Source organism: Paramisgurnus dabryanus, chromosome 16 (assembly GCF_030506205.2).
Source record: "Paramisgurnus dabryanus chromosome 16, PD_genome_1.1, whole genome shotgun sequence".
Taxonomy (NCBI): domain Eukaryota; kingdom Metazoa; phylum Chordata; class Actinopteri; order Cypriniformes; family Cobitidae; genus Paramisgurnus; species Paramisgurnus dabryanus.
Window position 1 is genome coordinate 29,649,275 of NC_133352.1, and position 13,439 is coordinate 29,662,713.

Below are 13,439 nucleotides of genomic sequence, written 5' to 3' on the forward strand. Positions count from 1 at the left end.
CCCAATCACAAATTATTTGTAATTTCTCATTTGTCGGGTTTTTTTGGTCATGACTGCTTTGACGCGCTATCTCCAAATGAAATAAAAACACTGAATTGTAGCCGGAGTTTCCAAGGCAGGATCACCTTTGTTATTTTTTTAGGTTTAGTTATCAAAATGTATTTTTGTGTGATGTTCTGTAGATCGTGGCTTTAAAATGTTATGAGGAATAATTAAACAAATGTTGCCTTATATTTTACCTTAAAATATATATAAATGCATCATCAGTTTTGTCATCGTTTATTACTTGAAAGACAGTTTTGGTCACTTTATCAGAAAGTTGTTTATGTGTGCTGCTTGTGAAAGAAAAGAAAAGTTACCAATTTGTACCTGGTCTGGCCCCCTCCCAACCCATGCACTCAAACATAGATGAATCGACTATCGGTCGACTATGGAAAGATTCGACAATTCTGATTCAAATATGTAAATCCTTAGTCGAGGACACCCCTACTAGGTAGAAAATATAGCAAGTTTAGCAATGAAACTCTTCCATGTAGCCGATCTTCCTTTTCTATCAACATGACCTATTTAATCCCATTCTATCCTGGTTCATCTCAATGCAGTGCACCATGGGATTATTCCCATCCCACCTCCTCCCCCAGCTCCACCTGCCTAGATCTGCTATTCAGGTTCTCCCTATTTTTCTTTCTTAAGAACTAAAGCTAAACATAAATTAAACATAAAACACAGTTAGATTCTGCCTATAAGAGAAATAGGGAGAGAAAAATTAATATTCATGTATTGCTTTACTGCAGCAAGAGTGAAATATGAGTGCTAAGCCCTAACGGGAGAGTTTATTTCTTTCGACGGCTGTGTTTTCAATGCATCCCAACTTTAAACCTCTATTAAGACACACTTAATGTTGCCCTTTGACAGTATATCGATTGAATTGAAAGTTTGCTTGTTTTTGTCTAGAGAATATTTTTAGATACAGATGAAAGCTGAAAGCAGGAGGTTCATGAGAAGGGCTTTCATACAAATACTTATAGACTGTCGGGTCGGGGAAAAGACACAGCAGATGTTCTGGAGCAAAACACAGTTAAAAAAGTCCAAAGGTCTTGAGAGAAAACCAGTACATTTTGACTGTTTATAAAAACATGATTTTATGCAGCTGGTTGCCAGTAACTTACTGTAGATTTACAGTTTGTTCAAAGTTAAATCAACATTAAACATTAACAAGTCTTTGTCTTTAAACAATAAAACTTAAATAACAGCCTCATGCAAAGCATTCTGGGGACCAGAAATCCTCATCAACCTTTTTCAGTTGTTTCCTTCAGATTTTGGTTTCCAGAATGCTTTGCACAAGGCTGCTATTTTATAGTTTTATTTTGTAAAGATAAAGACTTGTTAATGTTAATTTAACTTTGAACAAGCTATTACCAGTAAATAACATACATTTAAATCACTGGCCAACAGCTGCCAGTAATATTGTAATTTCTATCAGTGGTCTAGTTAAGGTTTACAATTAATTATTTAACATAAAGTCGAAACTGAAGAACAGATCTTTTCACAGTCAAGTCAAGATCTTTTCACAGTCAAGAACAGCCATTTTTATAGTAGTAAACGGTGACCACATTTACATGCACCCTCATAATGTGATTATAATGGGATTTTGGCAATCCTGTGATTATACTTCACCTCATGAAACACAAATACTTTAATAGAAATAATGCGATTAGGCTCATAATCGCAGCAAGTATAATCGTATTAAAAGAGGTGGCGTACACCGTGTAAACGGTTTAATCGCATCTTTACCGCACTAACGAAATGCACGTGTGTTTTTGTTTAAAGGACGTTTTCTCTGAATTCTGTCAACGCAACTCACTGTCAGCAGTCTGACTTCATCCAGAAACAACTCAAATAACACCACAACAGCGTATAAAACAGTTACATGCACTGTAATAATATTTCTATCTTCATCACGGCACAGAATAACGAAATACGTCCATAAGAACGTGTTTGTCATTTAACGGAAGTAAATTAAAACAGTGGACATGTAGTTCATCATTTGTGTTCTGCATTGGGCTCTGTGTGAATAATAAGAAAATAAAAACTGCACGTAAACAGGAGTAAAGAAGTAATAGCTCCAGTCATGTAAACATCTTATTGCCATTAAGTCCTTTGATTATTGGAAAAATCGCATTATTGATGTACATGTAAACGTGAAAAGTGATTCTTCTAATGAGGAATCTTTTATTTCAAGACTCTTAAAAAGAAAGGTGCTTCACAATGCTCAAAGAACCATTTTTTGCATTATAGTTTTATAAAGGACATCTAAAGAGCTTTCTGTTTCATTTTTTATTTAATTAGTTGTTTATAATATTGTTATATCTTTCAGATTAAAGTCTGGAGACTGTCAGTAATCTCTGCGCTGAGGTGTTGCTGTGATCACATTCAGATGAGTCTCACACATTCTCCTCACGCTTTATTTCCAGCCTGTCATTGATTGTAAGCAATGCTTTATGCTTCTTATTTATTTTATTTTATTTATTTGAATGGTTCATTTAATGCTTAACAATTCAAACAATTTACTGAGTGTTGTCTAAGAAACCTGGTTTGCTTAAGGGTTCAGTGTTAATGTAATTAGCCCGGGTTTTCAACCATTACTTACCCACCAGAGCACATTCTCAGGGGATTATTAAACAGTTGCCACTATAAAAACATCTCACAGTCATAAATAGGTTTAAAATCAATATGTGGGTTCAGCATTTTGCAAGACTGCAATAAAGCAAATGTATGCAAGAATCATGCCTTTCATGTTACCTTATAACTAAAAAGATGATCAAAAGATCATATAATTACTAATATTTCTGTACTGATAACCATATTCGAATACTTCAAATGAATATACTGATACTGATAGATAATGAGTGCGTTTAAATGCAGTTAGATAGTTAGTGTTTTTTATAACAATTATGGCATGAACTGATAACGTGTAAGGTCATGTACATCAATAAATATGACAAACAATCGTGCGACAACAGACACAAAAAGGAATTTAAGGTTTGATTGACAAAGTCGTAAAATGACGCTGATTCGGACCACAGCCTGAAAACCCATAAAAACGTCACTAAAACTGGACAGATTGTACAGTTTTTGATTGATGGGGTGGGGCACTACCTGTCAAAAGATGATTGACAGGGGGTCATAAATCACTTTTTGACAGAAGCTGGGTTACTATAACTACTTGCATCCCATTTAGTAATAATTCTGTGTTATTGGATTCTTAAAGTGCACGCTAGCACTGCTGAATGTATATTTTTGATCAAATCGGCATATTTAGGATTCTTAGCACTAATCTATTTAATAAAAGGTTCATGTGCTATAATAAACAATCATTATTATTATCTGCTTGAGAGAATCAGTTAAGCTGCTTGGATCTTGGTTAATAAAGACCCAATTGAATCATTGGAGCATGTTAAGATCTGATAAAAGCCTGCGTGAGGTTTTCTGCAAAGATCACACTGCGGTCGTTTCTTCAGACCATATCACAATTGACAGTTTTATATGTCTAAATGTTGGTATTCATCAATAAATCCCTACATGACTGGCAGAATAGAAGTACAAACATTGACCTAGATATTACATTTACCTTGTTTTTCTCATGTAAAACCTGCTTTCAGTGCCAGTGTGTTACTATGGTGTTCTCTTGGTAGGTAGTATGTAAGTTAAAGAGCCAGTAAGAAGCCAATTTTAAGTGTCCTCTCTCTGTTATTAAGCCCCGGACAACAGGTTTAAATGCATGCAAGGTCAAAAAAACACTGTAATTTTCTAAAAATATTAAATTAAAATGATCCCATTTCTCAGAGATCCCCAAACGATTCGTGTGAAGCCACTCAACAACTCCGTCTGCAGACCACAGATCAGTGGCACAGACCAACAATAGTGCAACATGTATTGACATAGTGCTAATATGATTTACTGAGGAGACATTATCAACATCATTCATCATACTGTATTTTGAACATATTTTTACAAGGGAGCATGAAATATTTTTCCATCAGTTGGACTATTTGATCTATTGCTTCGTCGTTACATTGACTGAGTCATGCAAAAATCTGACATATGCAACCGGTAACAAAGGGCCTACTTTGCATTAGCAACAAGGTCGTATTCATATCCATGTCATAAAGTGGCTCACACTAAAAGCTGCTGCTACACGTATAGACCACTACACCAATATTGTGGCATTAAAATCCCATTTGCTGTTGTTGTACAACACTGAAACGCTTTGTTTTTCGTCTACAACCAACATAAGCTGAAAGTAACAAGCTAAACTATTTAGCCTAGTGCCTTTCTCTTTACCAAAAAATTCATAAAATAACACTTAATTTTAAACATTACTCTCCAAAGGCAGTTGCATGCAAAGCATGCTGGGAAACAGACCCGAAATTGGCCATAGGGAGAACCAGGAGGATTCCCAGTGGGCCAGTCTGTTTTTTTGGGTCACAAGGGCCGCGTCAAATGCTTGCTTTTTCTGTGCGTCTACTTCGCTCTAAATGCGCAAATGCATTCAAACTATTTAAGTGGAAAACTAGACGCGGTTTTGACGCCTCAAACACGGCTGGTGTAAACGCAGCATTAGGCATAAAACTCCAGGGCTGAAAATGAGTCCCACTCCGACCCTGCTGGGAAATACAGATCCATGGCCCAGTTAATAATATCAACAAAAGTCATTAATGTGGTCCCAACATAAATTAATTAAGTAAATGTAATTTTTACAAATTTAAAATTAAGTTGAGACTAAAAAACCTAAAAATCGAGTTGACTTGATTTCAAGTTAAATCCAGTTATTAACCTGTTTCAGTTAAAGGTATAGCGGAGGATTTTCTCGAATTTTAGAATAGAACCGCCTTCTCCACTTTTTTAAAAAATGCAATTGCGCAGCACTCCTGATTGACAACTAGGAGGACCAATAGTCTTGATGATCCACCCGGAAAAAGAAAATCCTCCGCAATACCTTTAAGTAAATTGGACAAGGCATAATGGATTTTTTTAGTGTATGGCTAAAGCTTGTTATGGCTCAGCTGTTATTGGTGCAATACTTAAGCCATCATTTTTTAAAGCAGTGTTTCTCAAACTTTTTCTGAATGCGGCACCCTTGTATATGGTACATCCCTTTGTGGTACATCCCTTTGTGCCCCCCCAAAATGTATTACATTAATCATTCTTAAACATTAATTATACAATGTAGTGCTGTTGGTTAGGTTTAATTACACAGATTTTATGATAAATTAATGTATAAAATGTCATAAAATTGGGGGCTCTGGCACCATCTTGCTGCCCAACCAGGGGGTCCACGGCCCCCAGTTTGAGAATCACTGCTTTAAGGGGTAAGGTGTTAAGCTTTGTAACCATCTGTTATCTTTTAGTTCCATCACAACCAGCAAAACTTCTTTTTGTTGTGAGTCTCTGTACATTGACTGCCCTCTATTGGCTGCAGAAGATATCACATTCAAAAATGGTAGTATTTTTGTTGTTGATGCCTAATGAACAGCTTGTGTGTATGTGTGCGGTGTGTGTTTGTATACACCTGCATCTTTTAAATCTTTTGCATGCATTAATCGAGCAGCTCGGGAATTATTTTTCTGTCTCAGCCCACTCCAGATGTTTCCTCTTGTCTTAAAGATTTATAAATGAAGTATAAATGAGCTCCTAATGATTTATGTGATTCGTCACATCTAATACTCAACAGAGCAAAGCAGAGCAGGATCTGCTACTCAAAGGCCTCTGTATATTCATCAGTAAAAGCTACAGAAATGAGCTCGAGGCAGAATGGCGCACGTTGAATTTGTTGTCTGATGATTAATGTTGTGGCCAAACGTGATTGAAAAAGAGGAAGAGGAAGAGACAGATAGACAGAGAGGAGGAGCGTTTCACTCTCACATCCCCGCCCAAAAAAAAAAACTAAAACTAAAAAGAAGTGTGCTTGAGCTAAAGAAAGGAACTTAGATATTCAGAGAGAAAGAGGGCTGCACACATAAAGGGCATTTCCTCGTCCAACCATGTCACCTTGGACAAAAACTAACTCCCAAAGATATGGAGTCGGTGAGTTACTTCACATTTTGTGTGTGTTGCACCTGTGTGTGTTGACTTTGTGTGTATTTGTATGTATGCTCTTGGCGGCCCGCCTTTGGTGGCTCGATTCGGTTCCTACATCTCAGGATGTGGGCAGAGACAGATCTATCATACGGCCACTGGGCCTTACATGATTTCACTTTTATCATTTACAATAATGTGTGGATTTGTTTTGCGTTGAGCACCTGCAGTATTCAGATTAATGGCACGATACTCAGCAAGCAATTTTGTGTTTAAAAGACGTTCATAAGACGTCCCAACACAACCCAGATGTCTGGGCTGAAACAAGGCAACATTTGGGCTGTAAGTGAAAATTTAGACATCTAACATAGCCCAAGATACATGAAATAAAATAAATGAATTAATGAAAGCAAACAGCTTATAATCACTGTTTACTTTGTTTCCATGATGGAATATCAGACATCTCACAAAACAATTTTGGCACTAACCAAATTCAAGTTTATTTTGTCTAGAAGTGGGTTACTCTAGACAGTGAAATGACAGTTATTGCATGCTGGGTAATATTACAGTCATCTTTACTGTATCTCTCCACAAAGGAGGATTGTGTAACAATGTCATCAGCCTATCAAAAAATATAATTAGAAACCAATTAGCCATAAAGAAAATTTCCCAAATTTCTCCTGAGCTATAAAAGAGCAATCAAATCTAATCACAAAATGACATTTAGCTACAAAAGCAAATAGAAATGTTTACTATGATTTACATTTATTATTATATTTTACATTTATGCATTTAGCAACGCTCCAAAGTGACTGCAAGGTGTACATTTTATTAGTATTTGTGTTTCCCAAGTTTAAACCTATGACCTTTTGCACTGATAATGCAATGCCACACCACTGAGATACACAAACACAGCTACAGGATTTTTAAGTTACCCTTAACTTAAGTTGTAGTTGTTGATTTTGTGTAGAATTGTGTTAGCGTAGTGTTTGATTTGTGATTGAAGATACGCTTTTGGGCAATTTTGTGCAGTCAGTGCACTAAAGTGACATGAAGAAATTGTGTGAGTGTGTGTATGTGTGTGTTTGTGTGTGAGCGAGCGCTGTGTGTGTTATACAGGAAGTCACTCTGGGAGGAAATAGACCAACGAACAGTAGTTGCAGAAATGAACTGTGTGTGTTTGCGTGTGTGTGTAATGCTGTGTGTAGTTTTTTGACTGGTGAGGTTTGCAAAGTCAAGCGGCACTGTTACTGTTGCTTTTATAGGATAGTAATCTGAACAAACCACTGTAATTGTCTGAACGTATTTATTGCATAGACTTTGAGACCAGAAAATTGTACATACATTTTTTTATTTATTTCTGCTTACCGGTAATTTAATACATATGGGGTGGTTTCCCAGACAGGGATTATTTTACGCCAGGACTATAGGCATTGGTTTAATTAGGAAATATAACTAGTTTTAACAAACATGCCTTACTAAAAACATTACCTGTGTGCATTTTGAGGCAAAACAAAAGGCACTGATGTATTTTATATGTCGGTGCAAGTTGTTTTCAGTTTGGACAGCTCTTACATTTATTTTAGTCTAGAACTAGTCTAATCCACAGGGTTTAGGTTAATCCAGGACTAGGCCTTATTAAGTCATTTAGAAGTTTTTACAAACATACCTTACATAAAACACTATAGGTGTGCATCTTGGCTACTTTATATATTTATACAGGCCCAAGCAATCTGTCCTTTTGGTTTTTTTTTTAGGGATGCACCGATAGGATTTGTTTGGGCCGATACCGATTTAAACAGATAACTTCTGGCCGATACCGATACCGATATTAAACACTTGTATACAATACTATACAGTTGGTCTATTTGCTAGTTTATTTCTGCATCAAATTATTTTTACTGAACATGGATTTGATCTAATTAACATTCAACTGACCAACATAATAAGAGAGACACAAATTAAGCTATAACAAATATAATAAGACAGCATGACAACCTTCAAAGGTGGTTTTTGCTGTTCAGCATTTATTTTATTTACAACATTAACTCGTTTTTTTTTTTACATATAATGGATTTCTTTATGCAGTTAATTAATAGGCCGATACCGATTGTTTTTCTCGTGCTATTGCCGATATGCCGATGGTTTCAAATTCATCAAAAATCGGCCGATATATATCGGCGGCCGATACATCGGTGCATCACTACTTTTTTTCTTACTGTCAGAAAATGATCTCCTGTGAATATGAAACATATTTTTTCGTTAAGATATTGGAAGTACATTTCTTTATCTTTTTTTTTAATTTTATTTCTGAGTAGGGTCTTGTAAGTCACCAAATCTAACCTTATATTATTTTAATCACTGTCTTGTTAAGTGATAGACTTATAAATCGGCCGGCCGATATATCGGGCCGATATTTGCGAGTTTTATGTGTATCGGCATTGGCCGATACGTGGCTGCCGTGTTCGCCGATTTTTCCGACATTATTTACAAACAGAGTGCTGGAAGCCGCAAGCGATTGCAGGTCATGTGACTTAAAACAACCAACCTTTCCATGACAACATCGAAAGCTCGGCCTATCAGCTGATCATAGCGGGTTTTTATTTCTCATCTCTATGGGGTGGTTTCCCGGACAGCGATTAGACTAGTCCTAGACTAAAATAAATGTAAGAAAAGTCCAAACTAATAGCATCTCTATTTAACATATCTTAAAATACATCAGTGCCCTGTGTTTTGCCTCAAAATGGACACGAGTAATGTTTTTAGTAAGGCATGTTTGTTAAAACTAGTTATATATCCTAATTAAACTAAGCTCTAGTTCTAGTTTAAGATAATTCCACACCTATATATGTTTGTAGTAGTAAAGTGCTAGAAATCAATATCCTTTGCTGATAGTTCCTCGTCATTGTGAAGAGTGCAGTTCATGGTTCCATAGCACCCTCACCTGTTTTTACTATTTGTTAAATATAGTTTTATTCAATAAATAAGTTCAATAAATGTTACTTTTTTAAATTGAGACTTGTAACATTTGGCATCATCATTGTGTCATTTTTATGATGTAAATTGAGTGAGCAAAAGCAGTATCGGCTCCAAATATCGACTCAAAATAATCGGCAGCCTGTATCGGTCATCGGCTAAGGCTAATGAAACCAAAATCGGCATCGGAACTGAAAAATTAATATCGGTCGATCCCTAGTCTTGTTACCTAAAACATTGCACCATTTTGAAACATGTCAGCAACTCCTAATAACTAATAGCTGGGATTGCAAACATTTTTACACAGTGGGGTTAGCGGGGTTTCAGATAATGAAATAAAAACAATGTCAATACTATAAATCAAAATGATCACTGTTAATACAATATCATTTGACAAGTCTTAATTGTGCAGCCCTTTCTATTTATATGCATTGATGCATAACACAAGGATGGTTAGATGCAGGATCATGGATGGATGAATGTGTGGATATCTATCTATTATAGGCAGATATATAAACAATATCCACCTTTAGTACATAGACAGAATTTGATTGAAATATTTCTGTTTATAAAGCAGGTGTTACAACAAACACTCTGTTACAATGAACCCCACCTATGGGGTAAGTTGTAATGTTTGCACTCCTGTCACGTTCGGTGTAATTATATGATAACGGCAGGTCCCACAAACAAACTTTAAGTGTTCATTTGTAGCAGAGATGTTTGTATGTTTATTGTGTAAAAAATTAACTTAAAAATTAAATCAACTTAAATATTTTTTAAATGACAGTGTCAAAAGCGTTACTTTGTGCCTCGCTCTCCCCCACAGTTCTGCAACCGGACATTACTTTGACACAATCACTTCTGATAACAGATTACTATTAATCATAGAAACATGTGTTTTCTCTGAAGCTGCTGTGAAACTAGAAGTATTATAAATATACAGTGCAAATAAATGTGACCCTGCCCTGGACCACAAAACCAGTATTTGCAATAGCCAACAAAACATTGTATGCGTCAAAATAAAAAAATCATTAGGATATTAAATATAAATGTAAAAATATTTTGACAGACAGAAAAAATATGTGTATAATATGTGTATATGTAAAAATATTTTGTACATTTCAAAAAAAATGAATAAATCAAAAATGTATTTATCGTCAATAATATGTGTTGCTAAGGACTTCATTTGGACAACTTTAGAGGTGATTTTCTCAATATTTAGATTTTTTAACACCCTCAGATTCCAGATTTTCAAATATTTGTATCTCCTAAAAAACCAGTCCTATCCTAACAAACCATACATCAATGGAAAGCTTATTTTTTTCTGAAAGTGTACTTTGTACAGGACATGGGCAAAAATGTTTCATTTTAACTCGTTGCATGAATCTCACTGAAGTTACTGCTAGATGCTATGCCATTCATATGCCATTCATGCTATGCCATTCTCTTTCTCTCCTTGGTTATTAAAGTGAAGTGGAATTTCACCGCAAATGCGGAAAAACAGTTATCCCTGGCTATTGGAGACACGGTGCACATACAGGAATCATGTGAAGGTAACCGCATTATGAGGAAAACTGCTTCATATAACAGCAAATCTCATAAAGTGCACGAACTTTAAAAGCCTGGTATTTTGTTCTTTTTTCAGGCTGGTACAAAGGTTACCTGATCAAAAACAAAGACAGAAAAGTAAGTAAACGTGTTCATTTTCGTAGTATTATTAGTACAACAGTCTGTGTTGTTCCTGAATATAACCATAACTTCCTCCATCTCCAGTACCTGTTTACTCATTTCAAACTTCTTTCCTCGATCTAAGGGGGCATTTCCAGCCAGCTTTATAGAGCTAAAGGAAGTTATTATTGAAAAGAGAGGGTAAGTCCATTCTCTTTATCTTTATTCACAGCTGTCTGTCTGTCCGTCAATCTATCTATCCTATCTATCAATGTATCAATCTATCCTATGTATCTACCTATGTATCTATCTTTCTGCCTGCCTGTCTGTCTGTCCATCTGTCTGTCTGTGTGTCTATCAGTCTGTCTATCAATCTATCTATCCTATGTATCTGTCTATCCGTCTGTCTGTCTGTCTGTCTGTCTGTCTGTCTGTCTGTATGTATCTTTCTGTATGTATCTATCTCATCCATCCATCCAATTTATCTACCTACTGTATCTATACTATGTTTCTGTGTATCTATCCTATATGTCTGTCTGTCTGTCTGTCTATCTATTTTATGTGTCTGTCTGTCCGTCCATCCCTCCATCCTATCTATCTATCTATCTATCTATCTATCTATCTATCTATCTATCTATCTATCTATCTATCTATCTATCTATCTATCTATCTATCTATCTATCTATCTATCCTATGTATCTATCTATCTATCCTATGTATCTATCTATCTATCCTATGTATCTATCTATCAATGTATCAATCCATCCTATGTATCTGTCTATCTGTCTGTCTATCCTATGTCTCTATCTTTCCATCCAATGTATCTATCTATCTTATCCATAAATCCATCCATCCATCCATTTTATCTATCTACTGTATCTATACTTCTATCCTATATATCTGTATGTCTGTCTATCTGTCTATCTATTTTGTGTGTCTGTCTGTCCGTCCATCCATATGTCTATTCGTCTGTCCGTCCATCCATGTGTCTATTCGTCTGTCCGTCCGTCCGTCCGTCCGTCTGTCTGTCTATCCTTCCATTCATCATCTATCCTGTATATCTATCATATGTGTCTGTCTGTCTGTCTGTCTGTCTGTCTGTCTGTCTGCCTGTCTGTCTGTCTATTTATCTATCTATCTATCTATCTACACACATTATTTTGTGTCTGTAGAGATGAAGAGATTATCACCTCAGCTGAAATGCCTCTGGTGAAGGAGGTGACCACAACACTGAGAGAATGGGGTAGCATCTGGAAGCAGCTCTTTGTGGTAAGTGTTTACCTGTGGGTGTGGTCAGAATAGCATGCTATCATAATACTGCAGTATGCAGTCTATTCATGGTGCACTGAACACCATATGCATGCATAGTTTGGCCGATACATAGCCTGTGTCTCCTCAACATCTGACAAAACTGTTGTTGTCTTTTTACCACAGCAGGCCAATAAGAAGGAGCGTTTCACTCAGGTCCAGAGACTAATGTGGGATCTTATGGAGTGGCGTTCCCAGCTCCTTTCCGGCACATTACCAAGTGATGAGTTTAAGGAGCTCAAACAGAAAGTGACCTCGAAGATCGACTACGGAAACAAGTACCGGTTTCTTTTAAACCCATGTCTGTTTGTCACTTTGTAAATATCTTGGTGTACAGTATATGTTCACTATACATTATGTATCAATGTAATCAGAAAACATTTCTGTACATGACTCCCACACAATAGTTTAAAGGAGGATCTGTGTTAAAAGTTAAAATCTGGTGTAGTTTGTCTTCATTGCATCAGTAATCTGCTTTGGGGCAGTAATGCATTTCAACATTATCATTAAGAAATGAATTAACAAACCTGAAGGGGACAAAATGCTTTTTTGACAGCTGAATGTTAACAAATGAGTACTGAAGCTCTAAGCTGATGGTTTGCATGATAACAACTGATTCTTTATCTTTTGCATTCTCAAGATAGTGAGTTATCTGTGCCATTATCATGAGATATCGATCGGAGGTAATGTGATTATTGTCTTGAGATCTCAAGAATCTGGTTTTGTCATTATCTTCAAATTAATCTCAGGGTGACGTGAACAAAGTCGATCATCTTATTACACGAGCGCTTGCCAAATAAATAAATACATGGATATGAAATATTGATTTGTAAAACTAATATTATAATGTCAGACAAAAGAGAGAATGGTTCGACATATGAATCTAGCAATTGGTGTATGACATCAAAGTCGACCGATTTGACACGTCAGTTTAGGGCTTTATTTTAATATGCAATTTTTTGTGCAAAAGTGAGCACTTAATGTAGGATATAGTGATCAATACATAGATGTGTAGTTTCCAAACACTTAAATCAGATTGATTCATGTTTTTTTCTCTCTCTCTCATTAGGATCTTGGAGCTGGATGTGGTGGTACGGGATGCTGATGGGAATATTCTGGACCCTGATCGAGCCAGCGTAATAAGTCTCTTCAGAGCACACGAGGACGCAACCACCAAGATCACAGAGCGAATTAAAGATGAACAGGTTTCATTTCACATTCATTTATTGGTTTATAGATCCAGTGAATTAAACTGCAAAGGCATTCTCAGAGGTTCTGGAGAGCGTTAGAAAGAGAGATTTATTACATGTTTGGCATGATAAATTACAGCACTAAGTTTAGTGGTACTTAATGTTTTCTTAGTAGAAAACACTTTACATGTAGATGTACTGTTTTTTTAACCCTACTGA

The 13,439-nt window shown here is 36.1% G+C and overlaps 1 protein-coding gene across 2 annotated transcripts in view; it reads left to right on the forward strand.

The window, feature by feature from the left end:
- The first annotated feature begins 5,946 nt into the window (after positions 1-5,946).
- dock2-like (dedicator of cytokinesis protein 2) overlaps positions 5,947-13,439 on the forward strand; it is a 111,639-nt gene continuing 104,146 nt past the window's right edge. For both annotated transcript variants that reach the window (XM_065274814.1, XM_065274823.1), the window contains exons 1-7: positions 5,947-6,087; positions 10,524-10,607; positions 10,700-10,740; positions 10,868-10,923; positions 11,895-11,991; positions 12,157-12,308; positions 13,100-13,235. In XM_065274814.1, the coding sequence (XP_065130886.1) occupies positions 6,045-6,087; positions 10,524-10,607; positions 10,700-10,740; positions 10,868-10,923; positions 11,895-11,991; positions 12,157-12,308; positions 13,100-13,235 (609 nt within the window). In that variant the 5' untranslated portion in view covers positions 5,947-6,044. The remainder of the gene's footprint in view (positions 6,088-10,523; positions 10,608-10,699; positions 10,741-10,867; positions 10,924-11,894; positions 11,992-12,156; positions 12,309-13,099; positions 13,236-13,439) is intronic.